Source organism: Theobroma cacao, chromosome 8 (assembly GCF_053813885.1).
Source record: "Theobroma cacao isolate CCN51 chromosome 8, ASM5381388v1, whole genome shotgun sequence".
NCBI lineage: Eukaryota > Viridiplantae > Streptophyta > Magnoliopsida > Malvales > Malvaceae > Theobroma > Theobroma cacao.
This window is the reverse complement of record NC_142646.1, coordinates 28,179,926-28,206,929: the sequence shown is the minus strand read 5'-3', so window position 1 is coordinate 28,206,929 and position 27,004 is coordinate 28,179,926. Positions and strand designations below refer to the sequence as shown.

The 27,004-nt window shown below is 34.6% G+C and overlaps 4 protein-coding genes across 5 annotated transcripts; 3 read left to right on the top strand and 1 right to left on the bottom strand.

Moving 5' to 3' along the window:
- The first annotated feature begins 7,842 nt into the window (after positions 1–7,842).
- LOC18592966 (tRNA nucleotidyltransferase cca2-like) lies at positions 7,843–15,912 on the top strand. Of its 2 annotated transcripts, XM_007019946.3 has the most exons (15): positions 7,843–8,200; positions 9,026–9,156; positions 9,441–9,558; positions 9,951–10,003; positions 10,195–10,244; positions 10,351–10,449; positions 11,363–11,472; positions 11,634–11,761; positions 12,195–12,261; positions 12,413–12,496; positions 12,949–13,011; positions 13,135–13,279; positions 13,850–14,017; positions 15,119–15,216; positions 15,291–15,912. In XM_007019946.3, the coding sequence occupies exons 1-15, from the start codon at positions 7,859–7,861 to the stop codon at positions 15,393–15,395; spliced, it is 1,761 nt and encodes a 586-aa protein (XP_007020008.3). In that variant the 5' UTR covers positions 7,843–7,858; the 3' UTR covers positions 15,396–15,912. The 2 variants fall into 2 exon arrangements, with proteins under 2 accessions (XP_007020008.3, XP_007020010.3); XM_007019948.3 differs by lacking the exon at positions 13,850–14,017.
- Positions 15,913–16,390: 478 nt separating this feature from the next.
- Positions 16,391–20,167, top strand: LOC18592965 (protein disulfide-isomerase 5-2-like). The gene is made up of 5 exons (XM_007019945.3): positions 16,391–16,719; positions 16,887–16,990; positions 17,384–17,754; positions 18,756–19,063; positions 19,663–20,167. Exons 1-5 carry the CDS (start codon positions 16,516–16,518, stop codon positions 19,969–19,971), a joined length of 1,296 nt encoding a protein of 431 aa, XP_007020007.1. The 5' UTR covers positions 16,391–16,515; the 3' UTR covers positions 19,972–20,167.
- Positions 20,168–21,076: 909 nt separating this feature from the next.
- On the top strand, positions 21,077–26,061 carry FUT13 (fucosyltransferase 13). Its single transcript, XM_007019944.3, has 3 exons — positions 21,077–21,826; positions 25,007–25,180; positions 25,298–26,061. Exons 1-3 carry the CDS (start codon positions 21,350–21,352, stop codon positions 25,853–25,855), a joined length of 1,209 nt encoding a protein of 402 aa, XP_007020006.1. The 5' UTR covers positions 21,077–21,349; the 3' UTR covers positions 25,856–26,061.
- A 41-nt stretch (positions 26,062–26,102) lies between these two features.
- Positions 26,103–26,914, bottom strand: LOC18592963 (uncharacterized). The gene is made up of 3 exons (XM_007019943.3): positions 26,626–26,914; positions 26,421–26,528; positions 26,103–26,341 (listed from the first exon to the last, which is right to left on the bottom strand). The coding sequence occupies exons 1-3, from the start codon at positions 26,761–26,763 to the stop codon at positions 26,159–26,161; spliced, it is 429 nt and encodes a 142-aa protein (XP_007020005.3). The 5' UTR covers positions 26,764–26,914; the 3' UTR covers positions 26,103–26,158.
- Between the last annotated feature and the right edge of the window lie 90 nt (positions 26,915–27,004).

The following is a 27,004-nucleotide window of genomic DNA, read 5'->3' as shown; positions in this document are numbered from 1 at the left end:
TAAGAGTTAAACAAAATCCAACTTTAAAAACAAAATAGTAAAAGAACGGAAAGAACACAAGTCAAAGAGAATAAAAGGCAAATTCAATAAACAAATATGCAGGAAAAGAAGGAAAAAAAATAAAAACTAAATCAGTAAAAAGAAAGTAATTATAAATTTTTATACAACAAAACAGTAAGTGAAATTAAATAATAGAATGTAAGGAGCCAAAAGAAAAAAACTGTTCTCATCATTTACTAATTGGTTAATTAACATCATCCATAATCTTCTCAATAATGAATGAAACCATAGATATTCGCAACGTAAATCACAATTGGCATTGACTATATTATAGGTGACCATATTCGGTTCTCAAAATACCAAATTACATAGCAATTAATATGAAAAAAAAAAAAACTCATCTTAATTTACTCCAAAATTTGAAAAAATATAATAAAATAAACCATCCTATAAACAAAGATATATTGATCAATTACAATTAGTTTGATATAAAATCACATAATAAAACGAAAATCTTACTACGCAAACTCAATAATTATCAATAATAATGAGCCCTCGAATATTTGACTCATTGATTGGTGCATGATTTTCTGTTTAACAAGTAAGATTCGAATCTCTCTTTCTCCTAATTATAAAAAAAATAACTCAATAATAATGAAAAAAGGTGTGTGTGCATTTTTATAAATTTTGTTTGAAATAAACAACACAATTTAACAGTGAAGGTTTTCCTTTTCTTTTACCGCTCTCTAAACTCCCACCCACTCCCATCTAAATCCACTAAGTACCATTCGCGAAACAGAAACGCTAGTGAAGGCTTTCATTTTCTCTTACCACTCTCTGAACTCCCACCCACTCCCATCTAAATCCGTGGGCTCTCCTTTTCTCTTACTGCATTCGAAACTCCCACCCATTCCCATCTAAATCCGCTAACAGCACGTTTGGTTCGCGGAATAGGCAAGAATAGAATAAAATTGATATTCTGTGGAAATAGAATAAAATAGTTATTACTTTGTTTGATATTGTGAATGGAATAGAGCAGGAATTGCTATTATGACTTATCACAGTGTTTGGTTGGTAGAAATAAGATTGGAATAAGAAAGGAATAGGTGATAAAAAGATAAAAATACCCTTGACCATATTAACAATTATTTTCATAAAAAAATAAAAGTATCCTTATTATCATTTAAATACACATTTATCCCAAAAGATAATTATCCATCATAATTATAATTTTTCCCAATTACTAAAAATAATTATAATTTAATCACATATTTTTATAAATAGATAATTATTTAAAAATATAATTTAATTGTATTATATTTTATATGTTTGTATCAATGCAGTTATGTATGTTTAGAACTTTTATGATTCTGTAATTGTTGTTAGAATTCTGATATTTGAATTATTTCAATATAATATATGATGTCTAGTTCTACACACACGCGCGCACGCACATGTATATATATATATATATATATATATATATATATATATATATATATATATATATATTAGTGTGTTGTCTGTTTAATAAGCTCCGGATGGTAATTTTTTTTAATTCAATTGAGAATTATTTATAAGATAGATATATAATAGTAATTATTTTATTATATATAATTGTTGATGTACATTAATATGTATAAAATATTGTTTTACAAAATATGTAAATAGTGTTAGTTATGTACAAAAGTCGAAACAAAATTTGCACTTGGGTCATGGATATTTGACACTATTTGTGCAAAATTGGTGCCTTTATACAAACTGGAGAAAGCAATTTAGTTTTAATACCATATGCAGAAAACGAACCTGAAAAACAACACACAAAACAGTTAATCAATTAAGAACAATATTATGGCGTGGGAGGCAGATATTCGGCCTTCACCATCTCCAAAAGCCAAGCTGAGAAACCATATTTGCAAGTAGAGCCACAAACACCTGACACCCATAGCTAAGCAAACCGAAACCCCCATTGTACTGGTCAAAAGCAAAAATCACCAACTAAAGAAGTCAAATCAAAATTTGAAAGACATGTCAATCGAGGCTAGATGTCAAAAACCGACCAGAAGACACGATAAGTCTTCAATTGATCACAATCCAGATCACTAAAGAGAAAGGCGGCAACAAAAAATCAAGGAGAAACGCAATCCTGTGTAAGGGATTGAGAAATGTTCAAACAGAACTATTTAGAAGATTTGCATAAATGAAAGGAGAGAGCAAATAAAATTCAACAACACCAAGCAACACCAGCCCGCATTTCCACCTTCTTTAAAAGCGACCCAAAAAACAGTCACGGGTGAGCGGCTGAGAGAGAGGGGCAGACCCACGGGTGAGCGGCTGAGAGAGAGGGCAGACCCACGGGTGAGAGCGGCTGAGAGAGAGGGCAGACCCACGGGTGAGAGCGAGGGGAAGACCCACGGCTGAGAGAGAGGAAGATGACCAGCTGAGAGAGGAGATGAAGAAGGAGGAAGGATGATTGGCTGAGAGAGGAGATGAACACAGGGGAAGGGTGCCTGATAGAGGAGAGGAAGGCGGTCGGTTGAGAGAGAATATGATTTTCGGGAAGGTTGAATCTGCTGAGGAAGATGGGGAAGGAGGAAGAGAGAGAAAAAAAAAGTTTTTATAGGGATAAAGTGGTGATTTAATTAAACAGTTGAGGGTATTATAGTCAAATTATAATTTAAACTTATTCCCCCGGTCAGAGAATAGATAATACCGGGGGGAGAGCGGGTATTAGCCATTCCCACCCCAAAGCCATATTTGAGGAATTTCTATTCCTCAGAATGCCTATTCCGCCCTCTTGTTTGACAACCAAACAAGGGAAACGGAATGGCATGGGAATAGAGGGGGAATGGCTTAGCCATTCCCCCAACCAAACATGCAGTTAGTGAATAGGTTTGGTAGGAGTCATCATGGTTAGAAGAATTGTTTGCATTTGAAACCTTTACCATTAAGCTTGAGACCAAGCTTGCTAGATCTTCACCATTAGGCTTTATTTTTTTTTCTTTGTTGTTGTTCTATCATTTGTTTGGCTTTTAAGTTATATCATTTCTTTGGGTTTTAATGAAATTTTCTCGATTTTTTTCTTTGTTTGGGTTTTGTTAATTTTTGTGTTTTTGTCTCACAAATGGTACTGGGCGGATTTAAATAGGAGTGGGTGGGAGTTTAAAGAGCAGTAAGAGAAAGAAGAGCCGTCACTGGTGTTTCTGTCTTACGAATGGTACTTACTGCATGTTTGGTTGGGGGAATGGCTAAGCCATTCCCCCTCTATTCCCATGCCATTCCGTTTCCATTGTTTAGTTGTCAAACAAAAGGGCGGAATAGGCATTCTGAGGAATAGAAATTCCTCAAATATGGCTTTGGGGTGGGAATGGCTAATACCCGCTCTCCCCCCGGTATTGTCTATTCTCTGACCGGGGGAATAAGTTTAAATTATAATTTGACTATAATACCCTTAACTGTTTAATTAAATCACCACTTTATCCATATAAAAACTTTTTTTCTCTCTCTTCCTCCTTCCCCATCTTCCTCAGCAGATTCAACCTTCCCGAAAATCATATTCTCTCTCAACCGACCGTCTTCCTCTCCTCTATCAGCCACCCTTCCCCCGTGTTCATCTCCTCTCTCAGCTAGTCATCCTTCCTCCTTCTTCATCTCCTCTCTCAACTGGTCATCTTCCTCTTTCTCAGCCGTGGGTCTTCCCCTCGCTCTCACCCGTGGGTCTGCCCTCTCTCTCAGCCGCTCTCACCCGTGGGTCTGCCCTCTCTCTTAGCCGCTCACCCGTGGGTCTGTCCCTCTCTCTCAGCCTCTCACCCGTGGGTCTGCCCTTCTCTCTCAGCCGCTCACCCGTGACTGTTTTTTGGGTCGCTTTTAAAGAAGGTGGAAATGCGGGCTGGTGTTGCTTGGTGTTGTTGAATTTTATTTGCTCTCTCCTTTCATTTGTGCAAATCTTCTAAATAGTTCTGTTTGAACATTTCTCAATCCCTTACACAGGATTGCGTTTCTCCTTGATTTTTTGTTGCCGCTTTTCTCTTTAGTGATATGGATTGTGATCAATTGAAGACTTATCGTGTCTTCTGGTCGGTTTTTGACATCTAGCCTCGATTGACATGTCTTTCAAATTTCGATTTGACTTCTTTAGTTGGTGATTTTTGCTTTTGACCAGTACAATGGGGGTTTCGGTTTGCTTAGCTATGGGTGTCAGGTGTTTGTGGCTCTACTTGCAAATATGGTTTCTCAGCTTGGCTTTTGGAGATGGTGAAGGCCGGATATCTGCCTCCCACGCCATAATATTGTTCTTAATTGATTAACTGTTTTGTGTGTTGTTTTTCAGGTTCGTCTTCTGCATATGGTATTAAAACTAAATTGCTTTCTCCATTTTGGATAAAGGCACCAATTTTGCACAAATAGTGTCAAATATCCATGACCCAAGTGCAAATTTTGTTTCGACTTTTGTACATAACTAACACTATTTACATATTTTGTAAAACAATATTTTATACATATTAATGTACATCAATAATTATATATAATAAAATAATTACTATTATATATCTATCTTATAAATAATTCTCAATTGAATTAAAAAAAATTACCATCCGGAGCTTATTAAACAGACAACACACTAATATATATATATATATATATATATATATATATATATATATATATATATATATATACATGTGCGTGCGCGCGTGTGTGTAGAACTAGACATCATATATTATATTGAAATAATTCAAATATCAGAATTCTAACAACAATTACAGAATCATAGAAGTTCTAAACATACATAACTGCATTGATACAAACATATAAAATATAATACAATTAAATTATATTTTAAAATAATTATCTATTTATAAAAATATGTGATTAAATTATAATTATTTTTAGTAATTGGGAAAAAATATAATTATGATGGATAATTATCTTTTGGGATAAATGTGTATTTAAATGATAATAAGGATAATTTTATTTTTTTATGAAAATAATTGTTAATATGGTCAAGGGTATTTTTATCTTTTTATCACCTATTCCAATCTTATTTCTACCAACAAAACACTGTGATAGGTCATAATAGCAATTCCTGCTCTATTCCATTCACAATACCAAACAAAGTAATAACTATTCTATTCTATTCTCACTTTATTCTATTCCCACATAATAGCAATTCTATTCTATTCTTGTCTATTCCGCGAACCAAACGTGCTGTAAAACTTTGTATCTGGCCTAATTTGAAGATATTAGATAGAAAGTAGTCTTAACTTTTTTGTGCAGATAGCGATGCAGACTTTCTTCTTAAATGTCTAAATCCACTATGAAAAAACCTAAAGTTCTTCCTCACTTTGCCGTTCAAAAAAGATGAATTGGCCAACCCAACAAAAGCTAGTCACTCAAGCACGAACCCAGACCATCTCAGGCTAGCAATTGAAGAACGTGCCTAACTCTAAACCCAAAGACTAATTGAGTCCACAACTTCTTCATGGTCATGCGAAGCCTTCTATGTCAACAAATGCTTAGAGCAAGTACGTAGTAAGTTACAATTGGTTATCAATTACAAGCCATTACACTTGTTTTTAGTGGATGACAAGTTCTCATTACCCATCAGAAAAACACTATTCATGAATTTGTTCAATACCAAGATTTTTTCTAAATTTGTGCTCAAGTATTTATCTTATTGATTAGTGTATAATTTCTTCGTCTAAAAAATAAGGCTCGAACCCCCTCTCTTAATTATAAAAAAGAAAAAAAGGTTTTTTCCAAATTTGACTTCTGCATCTTGCAACACCACTTTCAATAAATAGTAATACCTTTCGAACTTAAGACAACATTGTATTTATTCTAGAAAGCAATGACGAAGATATTTAACCCAATATTATATAACACACATATTTATATTGATGATATCTTACTGTTTTTACTTAACGAGACAAGTTACAGACAACTGTTGAAAAGATTCCAAAGCATCGTCTAATACTATGGGATTGTTATCTAGAAAAAGATGACCTTTGGCACTACAGAAATCGACTTCCTTGATATGCACCTAAAGAATGGATAATATATTGCACAGCCACACATTGACCAAGAACTTCAATCATTTCAAATGAAAGACTCACAAAAAAGCCAGTTTAATAGTTATTCGGAATTGTTAACTACATGGAAGAATTCATCCTATACCTTGCAAAGATTACAATTCCACCTAAATTACTATTAAAGAAACTCCCCAAAACAGTGGACAAGGAAGCAAATGAAAACTTTACAAATCCTTAAATCTTTGGCTAGATCACTTCCAGCACTGCAGATTCCCTCTTAAGAAAAAAAGATGCTCAATCTAGGCCATCCTCCCACTCAAGAACCAGATGTGTCAGCTTTTAGACACAGTACAGTACCAAAAAGAAGCCTCTTTGCAATAAACAAAGCTTCTCAAAGACTCGGTCACAACCAGCACTATAAAAGGAGACCACAACATGCTTCTCAAGTAGCCCTGCATCACTCAAAACCCACAATTGTCCCCTAAAACCCTTCTTGCCGTAGCCATTGTGGAACCAACACCTTTTTCTCCTACTGAAAACTTCCCCTTTGAAGATCTTCCCCCATAACTGATCTCCCAAATACCCCAAAAAATAGTAAAGTCTAGGGCACGAGACAAACTCTTTCATTACCAGAGTAGTCTCCTAGTCATGCATGGAGACCAAGCGATAAGACCGATTGGTAATAGATTATGAATACCGCAAGAACAATAAAAAAATGAATGCTTTATTTTTGGAGAGTTTGATACTTTATTTTTATTTTTTATGTTTACATGCAAATTATATGTTAAACAATAGTTAATAAATATAAAATTGCTACAAGAAATTCGACATGATTGAATTCTTTAAAACACATCAACTAACAAAGAATTTATGCTTTAGAAACATAAAACTTCACAAAATTCAAAAAAAATCTTTATAATTAAATTTGAAATTTTTTTTTCTTATTTTTAATTTAATTTTAGCCTAATTTTAGCCTAATATTTAGAGTATGTTTGGCTTGATTTTTTTTACTTAAAAACTATTATGAAAATTTTATAAAAATAATAGTTTTTAAAATTAAGTTAAAACTATTTGGTAAATTTATTTTTATAATTTGTTTTTTATAGATAAATTGTTTAGCAAAATAATTTATATAATCTTTAATTTTGGTTAAAATTACAATTAAAGGTAATGTTGAGATTATTTTAATAGACAAGGACATTTTTGAAACGAAAAGAAAAATTCTCCTAAAAAATTGGTATGTTTTTTTTTTAAAAAAAGAAGAGAATATTCAACTCTGGAACTTTTCTTGAAATTTATTTTAGATTTTATTCTTTTAAAAAATATTTTTTGATTTTTACTTTTAAGAGGTAAATAAGTTAAAAAATTGAATCAAATGAGTACTCAAAAAATATCTTTAAATTATTAAAACCTTTCAAATAAATTTTTGTGACTAGCGGTGTCATTAATTAAAACGTCACATATAATTTTATGTTAAATAGTATTTACGTAATATGTTGACATGTCATAGTGAATAATTATATGATATATTGCATAAATGATGACATAGTATAAGAACTTAATTGATCGTAATAAAAAATAAAAATTTATTTAAAATTTTTTAAATGATTAAGTTTTTAAAATCATTATACTTCTAATTTGTTAACTTGTTATTTTTTTTTTAAATGCCGGTCTAATAAAAAAGAAGATTGAACGGCGGTCCAACTCCTAGATTGCGACGGTCCGACGAGATTATGAACCGGGTCCATATCTCAATGTGCAAATGGCTAATTTCGACATTTTAGTTTTAATAATTTAAAAAAGAGAGATAGAGAGAAGGGAAAGCCATGCGACTCTCTTTGAACAAGGCAATAAGGCTCAAGGCCAAGGCGCCTCTTCTCCTTCACTCCCTCTATCTACCCGCTGCCAACACCTCGCTACCGTTTCGAAACGTTTCAACTCACTCCAAAGCAACGACTCTAACCCTAACTACAAAAACCAGAGCCTTTCTTCCCTCGCCGTTTCTTACCTGCGGAGCGGCCATGGCGACCGCGGCGTGCGTTCAAGTGAAGGAACAGATTGAGTTGACGGAAACGGAGAAGAAGATTTTCGCTAGGCTTTTGAACACTCTTCGCTATTTCAATCTCCAAACTCAGCTTCGCGTTGCTGGTGGATGGGTCCGGGATAAGGTGATTTTACATTTTACTCACATTTTGGAACAATTTATGTATATATATTTTAAAAAAATTTTAAATTATAACTTTTGTTGTTTATGGCCTGTTTGAGTAAATTCCAGTGTTCAAATGGAAATGTAATTGATGAAAAAGCATGATATTTGGGATTTTGATGGAGTTGTCTAGCATTAAGGATTTTCAAGTAATGAAATAAATTTTTGGGAAAGAAAAAAGAAGACAATTTAGCTTAGGGTGGACTCTTTTTCTTCAAAATAAAGTTGAAGGTGCTGCCTTCTAGCTAATTATTTCGCTAGAATCATGATTTATATTAAGATTATTTGTGGTTGTTAAAGCACATTTGGAATGACAATGGTCGAATGTGTTGCTGTCTATAGGTTAAGAAATAGAGTCAATCATGATAAGTAGAGTTGGTTATTATTATCAATTGAGGATAGGTGAGAAGGATTTGTCCAATATATATTAGCCATGCATAATGAGGGCAAAAGATTTCCATTTATGATGAGCATGTGAAGGGATTAATGTGGAAGGAATTAAAAGGGAAATGGGAAGGCAAAAACAAGTCTGATTTTGACTATGTCAGATGAATGGTTTAGGTGAAATTTAATAAAATATTTATTTTTATATAAAATACAGTAATTTTAATTTATCTATTTTTTTGTATCCTTAGCTTTTGAGAATGCTGTTTTATGGAATCCTTATTGTATCATAACTCATAAGTTGCATCCTGTATCTGTTTGAGTGCTTCATAGATGGCCTGTGATGTTCCTATTGATTTTTATTTGTGGCATGTACCTTATGTTGGGTTCATTTCCGCTGCAGCTTCTTGGCAAAGAATGTTATGACATTGATATTGCACTTGACAATATGTTGGGCAGTGAATTTGTTGATAAGGTTCGGGAATACTTGTCATCTACAGGGGAAGAGGCACAAGGGCTTGCTGTCATTCCAAGGTACACCATTCATTTTATAGTGAAAAAGACATCTTTTTGCTGCTGTTTACTTGCCACGGCAATAAAGTACGTACTGTTATTTTGTATATTTTTAACTTGCTTCCTTTTGTTTTATAACTTCATCAGGATAGTGTTTGGCTATATGTAATGGTTAGCAATATTTATTTGTTTAAGTTCTTTGTCTGTGTTTCCTTTTCCTGATATAATAGTATATGGACTCCTAATTTTTTGGTTTTTCTGCTATACTATTGTTGGCCATTATACAGTTAAATTTAATTTTGCAGTAATCCTGAACAGTCTAAGCACTTAGAAACAGCAAGGATGCGCCTTTTTGATTTATGGATTGATTTTGTGAACTTAAGGTGTGAAGACTATAGTGAGAATAGCCGCATCCCTACAATGGTAAATAAATATTTGATATTTAATTTTCGATATAATTGTTGGATTTCTCCATATGCAGCCTGCCGAATATCTGATCATGTTTAGAAATCTCATTGATATGTATATATGTTCTGTATCTTCTTTTTGAGGATTTGATGGCTTTAGCTGTTGCCTGTTGAGAATGAAGTAATTTGCTGAGACTTTGCTGTTTTATTAAATGATTTGTAGTTAGAGAAATATATTCATGGGGGTTATGATAATTTACTTATCGTAGTAAATGAACCTTGAACCTTGAATTAATTGTTACCAGAGGTTTATGCTGTTTAGCAGTTAAAGATATATTTTATCTTGAACATTATGTTACTTAAGTGTTGCATTTATAAGTTTTAATGGTCACTCATGTCTCGATGCAGAAATTTGGTACTGCTGAGGAGGATGCATATCGAAGGGATTTAACCATTAATAGGTATCTTTCTTTGCTATAATTCACATGTCCTAACTAGGAAATGAGCACTGTACTTCTATAGGCATGTTTAGCTTTCAATAAATGAGTAATACAAATAATAATATTTTGTGAGAGTAGTGTCTTGTCTGCATCTTCCTTGATATAATTTGCTGAGCAGATGGTATTAATGGGGTTTTCTTTTCATTTGTCAGCTTGTTCTACAACATTAACACCAACTTAGTTGAAGACTTCACTAAAAGAGGTAAGCATTTTCTGATTGTTTTTTTTCTCTTGAATCTACTTATTCCACATATTTTTAGTTTGCAGTTATGTTTCATTATTGTTCCTTTTCATTTAATAAACTGCAGGGATTGAGGATCTAAAATTTGGAAGGATAGTGACTCCATTAACTCCAAAGGAAACGTTTTTGGATGATCCCCTACGGGTTCTTCGAGCTATTCGTTTTGGTACTTGATTTTGTATTTTCCTTTACTATCCTTGCTAGTTTATTATGGAGGAATATTATTTTCTGTTCTTGTGCCCGTTTTTCCCTTTAATGATTAGCATTGCATTTTTTAATGAAGTAGGCATGGAAAAATTAGAACTTGTAGGCATGGAGGTATAGGGGAGTATGGTGTGAGGGTTTTGTAAGTAAGGTGGAATATAAAATAAGGTTTATTGGAAATTCCAAGTTTTTAGAGAAGGAAACTATAGAGAAAGTGTTACAGTGCTGAATGAGAGCTTTTGATATAAATGGTTATTGATGGTATTTGGTAAATAAGGTGGCCTTACCAATGTAAGGCTTTCATAATGTGGATCACCATACAAGGTGGGTTAGACAAATGAAATTGTGACAAATTTACAAAGTAGTTATGTGCAGATCTAAGTAATGGAGTAATACCATGTGTGTTATATGGAGTAAATGGGTGAGATTTGAGGGTTTGAGCACCATAAGCGTGCTGAAAGATAATTTTGGTTTCTTGAGGACCCTTTACTTAAACCCATCAGGCCAGTGTTCTCTGTTACAGTCCAATAATTAGGTTTTAATGAGTTTTCTGACAAAACTAGATAAAATTAAGCAAGACATGATTCTATATACCACTTTTCTTGAGGGTCATAGATTGGTTGCAAATTGAAGTGGACTTGTGCTAATAATATTGTTTGAATGGCTGCACTGATTCTATTTATAAAAGAACAAAAGAATAGAAGAATAGAAGAATGTCTGCAATACTTGGATTCTCACTCATGGAAAGCAGTCTAAGCTTTCTGACTAGCCTTCTTGCAGACATGGCTGCATGGTTACCTATTTTCTGCTGATTGACCTCTGAATATGTGAATGGCAAAAGACATGCATTATTTGACTTTTATTTCATCAATTAGGTGCAAGGTTTGGTTTTGCTCTGGATGAAGAACTAAAGAAAGCTGCTTCTTGTGATGATGTAAAAACAGCTCTTGCAGCTAAAATTAGCAGAGAGCGCATTGGAACTGAAGTATGTTTCTTTCATGCCTTGCTGCTGTTCTGCATATAATTATATTTCTGGGGAGATTCATGTTAACTTGTTCATATGGAGATTCTTTCTCTCTCTTTGTTTTATATACCTTGTTAAACTTACTATTTGTTCTTTTTCCATGTTGCTTGTCTTCTATGCAGATTGATCTGATGATCTCTGGCAATCAACCTGTTAAAGCAATTGACTACATTTGTGATTTGACATTATTTTGGGTTGTTTTCAATCTCCCTCTGCAGGTTGAGCCTGCTGTATCAGAAGGATGCTATAGGTTTGTGGTTAATTTAATAATGTTATATCCTATCTGTTCTAGCTTTAGTGAAACACAAGTCTATCTGGACTTCATAAGTTTTAAGTTTAAGAGTCAAATAAAATCCTAATTGTCTAGTTACCTTTTGATAATCAATTAGAGGAACGCTCCGCAATAATGGTAACTTGCTGTTGTGAATAGTTTCTTTTTGAAACCACATGGTATGCCGTATGCAAATATGGCAATATTTTCTTGCTCGGTACATATGGACTTTTATTGTGTGAAATCTGGCACTTAGATGTTCTATACACATCAACTGAAATTCAAGAGTCTAAGTAAGTGAAGCTGCCAAGTCCTAGTGCGCCAGAAGAATTTCTTAAGTGTATTAAGCATTTTTTTTTAAACTTTCCATCTGAGTTTCTCCTCATATATTGTTCCTTTTACAATTTTATAGGCTTTCTGCTGCTTATTTGGATGCTACATGGAAACTTATCCAACTTATTGGATGCTCCAGCTTTAATGTGAGTATTGAGACTCTTAATGTGTTTGTTCATTCTCTAAATTTGCTACTGCTATCCTTGTTTGACAGCAGCTTCATTTTTTATTTGTTCTCTTTTCATCTATGCTATGTGTTCTCTTGTTAGCATCTGAATTTTGGCATGTGAATTTTAGGATGAACAGAGAAGGCTGTCTTTGTATTCTGCTTTATTTCTGCCATTGCGCAATGCCACATACAAGGATCGAAAAGCTAAAAAGGTACCAATTCTGTTCCTTGTCTTCCATGTCTGAAGGCGAATTAAGTGTTAACATGTTTTCTGTTAATTGGATAGCATGTGCTGGGTTCTGATAGGGTGTATATATACAAGTTTAGGAAAGTTGTTGGTTATTGTTATATTTTTCACAATGGATAATCTCACTTGACTGAATTTTTGTTGAATTAGTTTTGGAGTTTGATGGTTCAACCTATTACTCATCCTGCTTAGCCTTGTTATTCAAAACTTTTTGTTTATGGTCTAAGAGTCATTGTCATGCACTTTAGTTGGACTCCTTTAAATGTTTAAACTTGTGCTTTGCTAAATTCTCAGTTGATTGTGCTTGCAGTGTTTGGCTGGGCATACTTGACTTGATTTCTTGTATATCTTATGTGAAATTCTGAGGCTTTCTTTCATGTGCTTTTTTAAAGCTAAACCTGTGTAACTGGATTGCAGATTCCTGCTGTCAACTACATTTTCAAGGATTCTCTTAAGCGAAAAGCTAGTGATGCTGAAACGGTGATCCAGCTCTACTTCCTCCTGATACCCTGACATATTCTTTGTTTTTGTTGTGATTGTTTAATTATAACGTGAATTGGCAGCCTTCTTGTAGCATTAATTGCAATTCTCTTTGCTTTGTAGGTTACAAAAGTCCACAAGTCGTTGGACAAATTCTTATCTTTGATTCCTTGTCTTTTATCAAATGATGATATGCAACTCGTTAAGGTTGACTGGGGACAAGAATTTGTCGATGTCCCTTTAAGTTCAAAACTGCGGGTACTGACAGGTATGTAGTTTTCACTGTTCTAGATTTTTCTTTTAAGATCTTCACTATGTTTTTTTTTTTTTTTCCAAACATAGACTTCTGAGGGTGATTAAATGATGAGTTAGTTCCTTAAAAATGCTGACCTTTGATTTTACAACCATGTGGTGAAAATTGATATTTCAAATTTGTATATATATAGTATGATAATAAGGTTGTGCTATGAATAACAGCATTAGTGTATAGACATGAAGCATCAAAGCAGGATTGCAATTGGCTCACTTCTATTGGAAATAAAACTTCTTTTATATTGATACTGACCAAAGCATGCCTGGAGTCTTCCCTGAGAAAAGATTCTGTTGGACATAGTTTGTAGAGTTGGGATCATGGATTGTCTACATGCATAATCATTCTGCTTTGGTTCTGCCTGTTTAGGATATTCATGTTTTTACATAGTTAGTTATTTCCACTGAACACTTGAATCAACTTTACAGGCTTTACTATCAGCTTGATTTTCTTTTCACATTAAAACAATTTACAATGAGGATCATTTGTTGGGTCTTTTTTGCTAATCTATTATTCTTACATGTACAGGGTTTCTTCTCAAAGAAATTAAAGATTTTTGGCGAGTTGCTTTGTTGATGTCAACATTGCTATATCCCACTGATATTGATTGCACTCAAGATGATAGAGACAAGCACTTTCAACTGGATAAAAGAAAAGACCTTTTTGTGTCAGTTGAGAATGCCATCGTTAAGTTAGGTACAACCAGTTTCTTTTTCCCATTTGTTAAGTTTTTATGTTTTATCTTTCCTATGACTCCTATTCTTAGCCACATTAACAATTGAAGTCGAGTATCCTGACATTTTCACGTAAAATTCTTTTTTTTATCATAGAGCTTTTTGTTGTTAGTCTTTCCATGCAGAACATGTTTACTGTGCTGCACTCTTTGCTTCTCTCACATAGTAATTAGTACCCTGATACTTTTTGGCACTAAACAGTTACAAGGCCTAACAGCCAGTTGCTGACTAATTGAGCTTTTTATGACCAAATACTTGTGTACTCATACCTAAGGCATTAATACTTAAAACTGCTTTCTTACCTGATAGCTCTAATTTTGGACCTCTAGTGTGCTATCAATCTATTCGATTTAATTTGTGAGGCTAAACCAAGGAAAACAACTTCCCAAATATTAGTGGGAAGTAGTTGTTCATGGCACTAAACTTGTCAACGATAAAAAAAAAAGAGAAAGAGCATGCTAAACCAAGAAAAATGAAGTTGTTTATCGTAAACAATAGCCCTTTCTTTTATGCAGAGACCTGTGTTTCTCACTTTCCTTCCAAATTCCAGCAATCTCTTGGAGTGTATTTTTTGGGCATTTTTTCTTCAGTGTGGTCTAGAACTCTATATGCTACTATTTTCTATCTCTTTCCAGTTGTAAATATTGAAATTTCTATTAAAACTTTGGTCGTTAAGGAAATTAACTTTTTTTTTATAGGTGAGTCAGTTATAGAAATTATTATCCTACACAAACAAGTTAAAACTGAAAAGAAAAATGAAGGTATTAATGCAATTTTCACAGGTTTACGATATATCTCAAAGATAATTTCAAGATTCTAATGACACATGTCAAACTACAAAAATAATTTTAGGTGTCATGCAAACAACAGAAAATGATTTTCTTTGCTGGGAAAATGTTTTCTGTGACAGTATTTCCCATCAAGATGTTTATGTCCTTAACCTAAACAGATCCCAATTCTGTTATTTGATGTATAATGGTCAATTAATTTGTTCAGGCTGGATTTGGAACTTGTTGTGCATTCTGCTAGCAAGTCACATATGATGTGTTTTTGTTGAATGCAGGTCTTGATAAAGTTTGGGATGTAAAACCATTGGTTAATGGGAAGGATATTATGAATGTTTTGCAGCTTAAAGCTGGAGGGCCTCTTGTTAGTGAATGGGTAAGGCATTTCAGCCACCTTAATTTTGTTTTTTTTCAGAACTTGAAATGCTAATCTGTTCTTTCCATTGGCAGCAACAAAAAGTTCTCACATGGCAGCTGGCACATCCTTCCGGGACTGCAGAGGAATGCCTTGATTGGATGAGGGAAACACATTCGAAGCGCATAAAGATTGAGTAACAGACTGGTTGCCGGACTTTTTTCCTTCAGCCCTAGATTATCATAACAGGCTGTCGGTGTACTTTTTTGATCACCCACTGTTCTGAACATCTTGGAGCTTGATTACCATCCGAGCAAAATCATCTTAAAATTTTGGGCGTCGACTCAAGCTTCAAAAACGAAGCTGAAAAGCATTGCTGGAGCAACATGATGTTCAGGGTAGATGCATAAGCATTTTGTCTACATTTACTTCTTCAACAAAGTAGCATGTTCATTACATAAAAGTATTGTAGGAAATTGGAGCAGGTTTGATGAGTATGGTAGGCACAAAGGTATGGGATGCAATAACATACATCTTACTTAGTGGTGTAGTTGATAATCCTTTCTGTTTCCTTAGTAACCACCTCACATATATTTATGAAGATCAATAAGAGTCTGAAGGTGTACTCCTTTTCTTTTTGGTAGGACTCTTCTTTATTATTTAACTATGTGAAAACTATGAGTAAAATTATTATTTTATAATAGTAATTATTTATAAGATTGTCACGTGTATTCAATCATATTATACTTGTTTAGAATACTTGAAAAACTTTTAAATTTTTTATTTAGGTTAATTTGTTTTTATAATTATCGGTTTTAATTAATAAATAATTTATTATTTTAATTCATTTGAGGTCGATGTAACATACACATAAGATAGGAGAATTTAGATAATTAATTTGAAAAAAATTGAATTTTTCTTTTACGAATATTGAAACCATATTAAAGTAATTGTAGTAATCGAAAAATCGAATATTGAATTATTTTGGATAATTTGGTTCAATTATAAAAAATCAAACTCATGAAGATAGAGGAGGAAAATGTGAGTATGTGGTATTTTTTTATAATATTTAATTTTTTTAATAGAATTTAATCAATCAAAATAATCAAATGTCGTGAATTCATTTTGACTCGGTTCGGTTCAAATTTGCATGACGTTAGGAGAGATGGATAAACGTAGTAGTCACGTATACAAATGTTGGGCACTGATTAGTCATATAAAGAATTGCGGTTCCGTTGAACATAAACCAAGGAAGAAAGCATGGTTTTCACTCTTCATCACTCATAATCACCGTCAGATTTGCTTAGTCCAACTGCAAAGATGCGTTTGCTAACAATTTTATGCAGCCTGGTGCTGTGCTTACTGAAACCAGGGATTTCTGCGACAGCCCCTCAGTTTAAGGTCGATGGGAAAGTGTTGGAGTTGGAGGAATCCAACTTTGACTCTGCTATTTCCTCCTTCGATTACATCCTCGTCGACTTCTACGCCCCCTGGTGCGGCCACTGCAAACGCCTTTCCCCTCAGGTACCCACCTTTCTCCATATGGGTTCAAATGGTTTCAGCCATGAAGTTTCTCATTTTTTGCTTTTGGATTGAAATGATTGCGTTTTTGGTGTTCTGTTTATGTTGGGTTTTACTTTCAAGGATTCCATAATTGAAGAATGATGGTATCTATGTTTCTTGGGTTGCAGTTAGATGAGGCTGCCCCTGTTCTTGCTGGATTGAAGGAGCCCATAGTGATAGCTAAACTAAATGCTGACAAGTTCACCAGTCTTGCTCGGAAATACGAAATCGGGTAAGCTTCTATCTCACATTAAAACTGAATTTTCTTTCATTCATTCATTCACTCGTTAACCTCAACTACCCTTTGGTTATTATAAAACATACGGGGTTAAGACATATATAATGGTATTCTTAGCTATGATGGTAGTCCAAGTGCCAAGCTAGAAACTATCTTACAATTTATGTAAGTAGTAATAAGGCATAGTTTTAAACTGAAAGACATGGTTATTGCTTAATATTTGTCATTCTGATCTATTTGTTTTCCCTTTTATACAGCTTGCTTTCCACCGGACATTTTTTTTTTTATATGTGATTATAGGATTTGAATGGTTTATTTCAGCAAGAATGGTCCTAGAGTGTTAGGCTGTAGTTGGTTGTTGGTTTTAATCTAATACTGATTTTGCAGTGGATATCCTACACTCAAGCTCTTTATGCATGGTGTTCCTGTAGACTATTACGGGCCAAGGAAAGCAGATTTACTTGTTCGATTTCTGAAGAAATTCGTTGCTCCTGATGTCTCTATTCTTGGTTCAGATTCTGCCATCAATGATTTTGTTGAAGCAGCTGGTACTTACTTTCCTATATACATAGGTTTTGGCTTGAATGAGACGGTGATATCTAATTTGGCTGTCAAGTATAAAAAGAAGGCATGGTTTTCTGTGGCAAAGGATTTCTCTGAGGATGTCATGGTACTGTATGACTTCGACAAAGTTCCTGCCTTGGTGGTTCTTCATCCAAGTTATAACCAGCAGACCGTTTTTTACGGTCCCTTTGAAGGTTAGTTTGTTATCAGAGTATCAAGATTGACTCAGATACTAAAATCTTCTTAATCCTTGGTCACCTACCTTTAATTACATATCGATGCCTTAAAATTGACAGCTATTTTAGTCATTTCCTTCATGCCAATGCATATAAATACATTTTAGAAATTTGATAAATGTAAGTTGGGCTATGGTTTGTTGGATGTGGGAATGATTCAAGGTTGGTTTTAGATTAAACACAACAGTGAAAACTGAAGAAGAAGAAGAAGAAAGAAGCAGATATCTAGGCTTTGCACCTAGGGTTTGGCTTTCATATCAGAACAGTGAAAACTAACATGTTCTATTCAATATGTTATATCAAAAATAGAACTTATAGATTATTTCAAATGATTGTAAGTACCAACCTCAATTTAAGTTGGATTTGTCGTATGCAGAATTTTATGATCAATGCAAACCTCTATGAATCGTTCTTTTCACTTTCCCCAATCAACTGAGTCTAAGAAGCTGCCGCTTGTCATATGTTGACAGGTCTTTCATTTGTGCATACTCTCAAAGAAATCATTTCTTCCTCCATCTTTATTGCCAATATGTCTTATGCATTAACTGATCAATATCAAAAGGTTAGCGTCATGAAGTCTGTCAAGCCAATATACTTTCCAACCTTCTTGGGTTTAGCTTAAACATGACCTAAACATTTCGTCAAGCTCATTCTAAACTTCCAAATTATCTGATTGACTGCTGCCTCAGCATGACCAATGATCATTAAGTATGATGGTCTTGATCTATTTTTAAGTTTTGTACCCTTGTTAACTCTCCATCTTCACATATTTTCTGTTCTTTGTATAAAATTTTTATTCTTATCTTCTGGTTAAAATTCCTCAAATTCTTTAATTTGCTAGTTCTTGTGTAGATATTTGTTTGTGGCTACAAAAAGCAAAAGCTATCTTAGCCACATTTTCTTCCAATAGGGCCAAAAAAGAGAAAAGTTATCTTACTCTTCTGGCTTCAATGATGCAGATGAATTTTTGGGTGATTTTATAAAGCAAAATTTTCTCCCTCTAGTGGTGCCCATGAAACATGAAACATTGAAGCTTTTGAAAGATGATAAGAGAAAAATTGTCCTGACAATTATGGAGGATGAAAATGAAGAGAAATCACAGAAATTGATCAAGTTATTAAAGGCTGCTGCATCTGCAAATCGTGACTTGGTATTTGGCTATGTTGGAGTTAAACAGTGGGAAGAGTTTGCTGATACATTTGATGGCGCTGAGAAGACAAATTTTCCAAAAATGATCATCTGGAATGGCGATGAGGAGTACTTTTCAGTAAGTATCAACTCTTCAAATATTATGTTTAGCTCTTAACGATTGTGGTAAACAGTAACTGGTTATCTTCTTGATTGTAGCATAACTTACCATTGGTGCGACATGGACATTATTGATGTTAAAACAACATATCATCATGTGCATGCTTGGTTTTATTGACCACAGCAGATTGCAAATGCAGAATTTTCCACACAAATTTTGGTTGCTTTTTTTTTTTCTCCTTTTAACTACTGTTATCTGTATCAGCAATACATCGAAGTACATGTTTATGCTGCTCTGGATTTACTATACATTAATGTACGGTAGGAAACATCTTGTGTTTATCAAGTATTTTGCAGCTTTAAATTACTGTTCTATTAAGATTTTCCTGACTTCATTGAACATTGCCATTTCTTTGTTTAGAGCCTCCAAATTTTTGGCCAAAAAACAAAGCCCAAAATTTTGCATACTAAAGCAAATTTTGTTACATCTACAATCTATAGCTTTGGGATTTCTTATGATGGTTGGCTTAGGTAGTTACTTTCTCTATTTTCCAACATATATATTTCTTTCATCAGAAAAATAAAACACATTGACTCATCTTCTACTTTTTATGGAAGGTTATTGGTTCTGAAAGCCTTGATGATGAAGATCAAGGGTCTCAAATTTCGCGATTCCTGGAAGGATACAGAGAAGGAAGACTGGAAAAGAAAAGAATTAAAGGGCCATCATTTATGGACTTTATTAATTCACTAATTGGCATTAGAACTGTGTATATAATTGTCTTTTTGGTTGCAATGCTGATACTTATACGAAGCCTAGGCAAAGATGACGAACCTCTCAGGGTTGGCACTCGCGATGAGGTTGATCATGCTGAAAGCTCCACGGCCGAAAGCAGTGGCTACAGACCCGGTGAGAAAGAAGATTAAAGTGAGACATACATTTGAGGAGATGGTCGGAAAAACAAGGATCGGAAACGGAAAAGATACTGCACTGCTCCTTTTCAGCAATGATCTATCCCTGAGGTTATTCCAATGTATTCTGAACTGCTTACTGCATTACACGTTTTTAGAGACCAATATTTTTGTACCTATAGTTTATATTTATCGAAGGTTCGTTTTATTATGTATAGTATTCGTATTTTTGTGTCATCAATGTTTTTTGTTAGGATTGTTAACGGGTACGCATACTTAGTAATTTAAGGTATCTTAATCCGGGCCTGATTAATAAGTAGAGTACTCGAACCTTACAACTATCCAGCTATTTTTGGAATTTTCTGCTTGAACTCGAACCTTAATACCCTACACACTACCCATTAACTATCCGTGCCTGATTATGTAAAAAACATTTATTAACCTTTTCACGAGTACTCATAGAATTGACTAGTAAATTTTAGCAATTAGCTAGGACTTAGCCCATCCTTGTGAAGAGCTGAGTTGGGCAGGCCTAACTGAGACGACAAAGACATACAAAGGTTTTCCATCTAAGGGTGCTTGTTGGTCAAAATAGTTATAAAGACAAGTAATTTTCTATGGCCCGAAAAGGAGAAACATAAAATTGATTAAATCATACAATTACTTTTTTAACTTTATAAGAAAAAAAATAAGATTTAATCTCTACATAATAATTTGTATAAATTGAGTCATTTTATTTTTTCAATTTGTCAATTTCAATTCAAATCTTAACATTTTTAAATTTTCACCATTAAATATATTAGTGTGACGTTCTAATTAAATTGACATAATATGTGAGGTAAAATATTCAAACACCTTCAAGTTTTGATTAAAATTATATAAAAATTTATCACTTTGAAAAATAGGCACTTTGTTTCAAAAGCCATAACACCATTAATAGAAAAAGTGAAAAAAACTAAAATAGCCTTTTCTCTTTGTACGTTAATTGGGCACCTCGTGGCTAAATCTAGCACTCCTCAACGTAAAATTAAAAATATATATAATTATTTACTTTATATAAATTATTATATAAGAACTATATTTATATCAGAAGAATGGGTCAAAGTAAATTCAAAGAGATGAAATGGGCAAAGCCGAGCAATGACCAATGAACACGAAGCAGAACAACACCATAGTTGCGTAATGTTGAAGGAAGATTAAGTTTGAACAAATAACAACTACCCTGCTTCTTCCACAATTTGGTACATCACCCATTGGGAAATACAATGCGAAGGGTCTGCTATACCTCCCCATAGTTTTGCCACTTTTTTGCCTTGTCTCTCTCTCTTTCAAAGGAGAGAAATCTGAGAGAGAGAGATAAGGACTACCCAACTGGCAATTACTTCCCCCGACCATGCAATTGAAACCTCTCAACACCTTAACCGTCACGCTGATGTTGTTCTTCACTTTCGTGATCCTGTTCTTCTCCGGTTTCCTTGAATTCCCATCTCTAGCCAACTCAATCGAACCCCTTTCCAAACCCACCGAGAGCCTCAATTCCGAGCCTGACCCATTTATTGATTTGTTGACTGCTTTCAAGAAATGGGATTCTCGAATGGGTTGTACCCAGTTCAAGGAAAAACACAAGGATTTGATCCATTTGCTTTCCAACAGGTCTGGGTCTTTGCAGGAAGCTGTTGCTGATTCTGGGTGCAATGAGTTGAAAATGGAACATGTTACTGTTTTGGTAAAAGGGTGGACTTGGATTCCTGATAATTTAGATAATTTGTATTCTTGTGGATGTGGAATGAGTTGCTTGTGGACTAAATCTTCCGTTCTTGCTGATAAACCTGATGCCTTTTTGTTTGAGACCACTACCCCTCCACTTCAGGTAGTTTTTCTCTTTGCTTTGCTTTGCCTTATTTTTTTTTTGGTTCTTTTTCCTTTTGGGCTTGGCTGCAATTATGGAATATAGAAATTTTGTTGATTATTTGTTTAATTAAAGTTGAAATCTTGGAGTTGGAAATGATGATTTGGTGAAGATTCTGTCTATTCTTGGATTTTATACTTGTGATCTACTTGTCTCATGGTTTCTAAAACTCAGATTTTGTTTTTTGAATGGAGTCATAAATTTGAATTGATTTCTAAGGAGATCAAAAGAGAGAAGTGAAGTGATGAATGCATAAAGTGTAAATCATCACGATTTAAGTGAAGTGAAGCTTGTGAGTAATTCAGCTGCAGTGAACAAGATGTTTGGTTTGGGGACATGAGGAATTTGATTTTAATAATAAGAGGAAGTTGAGTATCCAATTTGATTAGTAGAGTGATGATTTAAAATCTAGGAGATTTTACTCATTGGTGATGACAGGGTTCCCTGGTTCTTTTCAATCATTTTCAATATTAGCAAAAGATAAGTTACTGTACAATCAACAGCTAAATTGAAGTTGTTATACTTTTGCTTACGAATTGCAGCTAGAAGCTATGTTACTTGGACTTAGGGGTGAGTGTTGAATACGGGTATGTGATGAATGGAATATTCAATTTTTCTAAGTTTATCCATATAATTGGAGGGTTTGATCTCCATCCCTGTCTGTTGGATATGTGTCGGACATGGGTACTTAAAGGAAAATGAGGAGTTGAAGCAATATAAGGTGTAGCCTATAAGTGATGTCATTCACTTTTATTCCATTATGATCTAAAAATTTCCAAATAGTAATTCTCTATATACTGTAGATTTAGGGGAGGCATAATGCCTAGAGTTGAAGAATCAGCTTGTTGGAAATTGATGATTTGTTACTTAAAATGTTTCCTCTAGTTGTTGGGAAGTAGGGTTGCTAAGGTTCTGTTGAGTGCATGTCAGGTCTGGTTGTTAAGGTTTCTCCATATACAGCTAGAGTCACTAACAGTGCATGCCTTACTTGGAAAAAGGTAGAAGAAATAAATGTTAAATGTAATAGTTGCTGATGACATCATATAGGAGCTACTTTCAGGGTTTCATTTAAAATGAGTTGAAGATGGTCATTTTTTACCCCACCTGAGAAGCAGGATGTTGAAGAGCCACTTTATGTGCCTTTCTACGTTTTGAAGCTCCTTTTAAAATCTGCAGTAAAGGGTACAAAAAATGGCAGACCAAGCATTTCTCTGTACTGTGGGGCCTGCCCATGGTTCGTCAATTTATGCAGTAATATGTGCTTGATAGAATTCTCTCTCTCTCTGTCTCACATTGTAGAGAAGGCTCCATTCATCAACTTTGTCTATTGAATTATGTTTCTTGTTAAGAGACAATACATTTGAGTTAGGCATTATGTGCATGTGCATGGTGTGTAAAGAGATGCAAGAGATGAAATATTTTGCTATTGTCCAGTTAAGTTCCAATAAACATCCTTTGTCTTTTATTGGTAAACCATATTGCCTCTACCATCAGAGTCATGGAAACTCATACAAACCTTGTTATTGATAATAATCAAGCAAGGTTCTGGAAAGGTTTCATGCATAATCTTCTATATGCAAATTATGGTCTATGGTTTCCATTTTAGGAGATCCTCTAAATCAGAAACTTGTATCAGATGACTCAATCTTTTGCGATGCATTAACTTTGTAGTTTGTACCTTCAAGGTGCAGTTAGGTCCTTGAGACTTTTGTAGTCAGAGGCAATTGTCTTGGAGAAGAGTGTGGGATACTTTGGCTTGTAACCCCACAGAACCATGGATTCATTTCCCCCTTTTGATATACAAATTATTAGTTATTAGAAAACCTTGTCGAAAGAATCTTCTTGGAATCGGAATCTTTTTAAATCAATTTTCTGAGAAGCATTCCTTTTGAGAAAGGGGAAGAAATCTAAAAGAAACTAATATATCACATTATGAGGTTCCTGCTTCTTGAAGCTAGTTCTGCCCCTAGTCAAGGCAGAATAAGAATAAAACTTTCATGTAAGTCATTACAGTTTTGAATATTGTATAACAAGTCCAGAGGTCCTGTATCAAAAGGACCTTAGTGTATGAAGAGATGCAAGAGAAAAAAAAACCCTCTCTCTCTTTCTCTGGTTTTTTTTTCCAGCCAAGCATTACTAAACACCATTTGACTTCTTTCTTTATCCTCTCTTGATTAAGTCCTTGCTTTTCATTGGTATTGTCCTGGCTCTTGCTTAGCAAAAATAGTAGCCACCAGGATGTAGGAGCCATTCCTCTCAACGTCTTTCAACATTCAATTAAGATAGAAACTCCAGTACTTATCTGCAAGTAGTTATCATGTTATTTAGACATATAATTAAAAATTTAGCTATTCCTACATCTAAAAGTACCTATTATATCACAATTATGGAGGGCCTGCCTCTTGAAGCTAGTTCTGCCCCTAGTCAAGGCAGAATAAGAATAAAATTCTTCATGTAAGTCTTTACGGTCTTGAACATTGTAACAAGTCCGAAGCTCCTTCATCAAAAGGACCTTAGTGTATGAAGAGATGCAAGAAAGAAAAAAGAAGAAGAAAATCTCTCTTTCTTGATTTTCTTCCAACCAAGCATCACTAATTTGACTTCTTTCTTTATACTCTCTTGATTAATTCCTTGCTTCTCTTTGTTACGTCCAGGCTCTTGCTTAGTAAAAATGGTAGCCACCAGGACCTAGGAGCTATTCCTCTCAACTTCTTACAACATTCAACCAGGATAGAAACTCCAGTACTTATCTGCAAGTAGTTATCATGTTATATACACCTTTAATGACAAATTTAGCTATTCCTATATATTATTCTGAGTTTGACATAGGACACACTTGTGCTTAGTATGAACAAACCCATTACCCAAGCATCAGTTTTAAGTTTTAACGAAATTTAGACAGCACATTGTCAGTGGTGGACAAAGAGAAGGGTAGCAGTCTGGCTGCAGTTCTCTAAGTGATGTAATCCTGGTCTTCTTCTTTGTGCATGATAACATCACAATCATTCAGAATACCGGTAATATAGCCATGTAGGATGTTGTGGCTTCCTTTGTTGCTTATATGGATCATCCATACATTCAATATTTGGATATTGTTTCTGGGATACTTTGAAATGGGGCTTATCTTTTCTTTTTGGTTAGAGGCGCAGTGGAGATCCACTTCGTGTGTACATGGACCTTGAGGCTGGCAGGAGGCGTTCAGGTCGGGAGGATATATTCATCAGTTACCATGCAAAAGATGATGTTCAGTCTACATATGCTGGTGCTCTCTTTCATAATGGCCGAAATTATCATGTATCTTCATATAAGAACAATGTGAGTAGTTGGCTTTTTATTTCTTTGTTCATTGTGTTGTTTCCTGATAACTTACTTCCATAAATCAGTGGTTGTAATCACATCTGGGTTCTTTTGCTTCTTTGAATCTATTTCAAGGATACGCTTCTTTATTGGTCGTCATCACGTTGCCTTCCTCAAAGAAACCAGCTTGCCAAGAGTCTCCTCAGATTGCTGCCTCACCACTCATTTGGAAAGTGCCTGAACAATGTCGGTGGTTTAGACATGGCCCTTTCATTCTACCCTGAGTGTGCCAATGATGCCAATGCCCCAAAGTGGTGGGACCATTTACATTGTGCCATGTCTCATTACAAATTTGTCCTTGCAATTGAAAATACCGCTACAGAGAGTTACGTGACTGAGAAGCTATTTTATGCTTTAGACTCTGGTGCAGTTCCTATCTATTTTGGTGCTCCTAATGTCCTGGACTTTGTCCCTCCACATTCAATAATAGATGGAACTAAATTTAGTTCCATGGAGGAACTGGCTGCCTATGTGAAAGCCCTCGCTAACGACCCTATAGCTTACGCTGAGTACCATGCCTGGAGAAGATGTGGTGTATTGGGTAACTATGCAAAGACCCGTGCAGCAAGCCTTGACACATTGCCATGTCGATTGTGTGAGGCAGTTAGTAGAAGAGGTGGGAGAAATGCATGAACATAATGAATTGTTTATTATTCTTGTGGTTTTCATTTTATTCTTCTCGTATTTGGGAACTATAGTGAGTCATCAATTTTGTGTTTGATTGAATAGAAGAAAATGGCCAATGGGATAGGTTTTAGGTGTAAAGTAGCTAGATAAAAAATGTACAAAAAACAAGGGACAAAGAAATTTAAACCAATTATATTGTCCTAGTTGCTTCACATTTTCTTGTTTTTGATCTTTTACTTTCATTTTCTATCAATTTTTGTATACCAATGAAGTTGAATATGAGGATGACAAGAGCTGCAACAGTAGGAACTACAGAGGTTCATTTTGCTCAGCAACAGGGAAGAGTAAGCCTGAAGCCTTTGTTAACAAATTATATCGTGCATCAGATCTTGCAGGCAATTGTTTATCATCATCATCTTCCTTATGGAACTTCCATACAGAGGCCATGATTCCACTACATGTTGAAGGTTTTGGCTTCACAACCTTTTGGACCTGTATCATCACAACCCTTTTTATCTTTCAGTAAGAAAGAACTGAGAAAAAAAAATGAAAACCCTTCTTCTTTTCTTACTTTTTGCTTTGGCTTGCTCTTCTGGATCTTCACAGTCTTCAATTCTTCTGGTCTCCTTTTAAGGTATTCCTTTAACTGCTCATCATTCATGGCATCTACCGTATCAGTCTACATGATTCAGTCATCCAGCATCCAAAGCAAGTTACAATACGGAATTCCTCAACATACAGAAAAAGAAAAAAAAAAAAAAGCTAGAAATGAATACCCATTTCCTGAGATCATCTATGTCTCTGACCAAAGCTTCTTCTTCTTCATCTACCATTTCTTTCTTCTCTTGCAATGACACAGCCTTGGGCTTCGATGCTATCTTCTTGCTTCTCTTTCCTGGTCCCCCACTTGACATAGCTCCTTGTAATTATATCACTGAATCTACCCTGTAATCATGTAGGGAAATGATGGAAAGAGTCCAAAGATATATGAGTAGAACGGTTCCTCAGATTCTGCTCATAACTTGCAGCTTAAGGTTTGTCCATGAAACAAGAGCAGCCCAACCCCTAGAAAACTGTTACAAAAGGCAAATGCATAACATGTGAAGCCGAATGGAAAAAGGTTCTCTCTCTGGACACGAGTAGATATGACATTTG

Coding starts and splice junctions, on each gene's coding strand:
- LOC18592966 (XM_007019946.3), top strand. CDS start 7,859: ATGCGACTCTCTTTGAACAAGGCAATAAGGCTCAAGGCCAAGGCGCCT. Junction 10,245..10,350: donor TGAAGACTTCACTAAAAGAG/GTAAGCATTTTC, acceptor AATAAACTGCAG/GGATTGAGGATCTAAAATTT. Junction 10,450..11,362: donor TCTTCGAGCTATTCGTTTTG/GTACTTGATTTT, acceptor TTCATCAATTAG/GTGCAAGGTTTGGTTTTGCT.
- LOC18592965 (XM_007019945.3), top strand. CDS start 16,516: ATGCGTTTGCTAACAATTTTATGCAGCCTGGTGCTGTGCTTACTGAAA. Junction 17,755..18,755: donor TTTTTACGGTCCCTTTGAAG/GTTAGTTTGTTA, acceptor TCAATGATGCAG/ATGAATTTTTGGGTGATTTT. Junction 19,064..19,662: donor GCGATGAGGAGTACTTTTCA/GTAAGTATCAAC, acceptor TTTTTATGGAAG/GTTATTGGTTCTGAAAGCCT.
- FUT13 (XM_007019944.3), top strand. CDS start 21,350: ATGCAATTGAAACCTCTCAACACCTTAACCGTCACGCTGATGTTGTTC. Junction 21,827..25,006: donor CCACTACCCCTCCACTTCAG/GTAGTTTTTCTC, acceptor CTTTTTGGTTAG/AGGCGCAGTGGAGATCCACT. Junction 25,181..25,297: donor TATCTTCATATAAGAACAAT/GTGAGTAGTTGG, acceptor ATCTATTTCAAG/GATACGCTTCTTTATTGGTC.
- LOC18592963 (XM_007019943.3), bottom strand. CDS start 26,763: ATGTCAAGTGGGGGACCAGGAAAGAGAAGCAAGAAGATAGCATCGAAG. Junction 26,529..26,625: donor TAGATGATCTCAGGAAATGG/GTATTCATTTCT, acceptor TGAATCATGTAG/ACTGATACGGTAGATGCCAT. Junction 26,342..26,420: donor AGAGCAAGCCAAAGCAAAAA/GTAAGAAAAGAA, acceptor GTGATGATACAG/GTCCAAAAGGTTGTGAAGCC.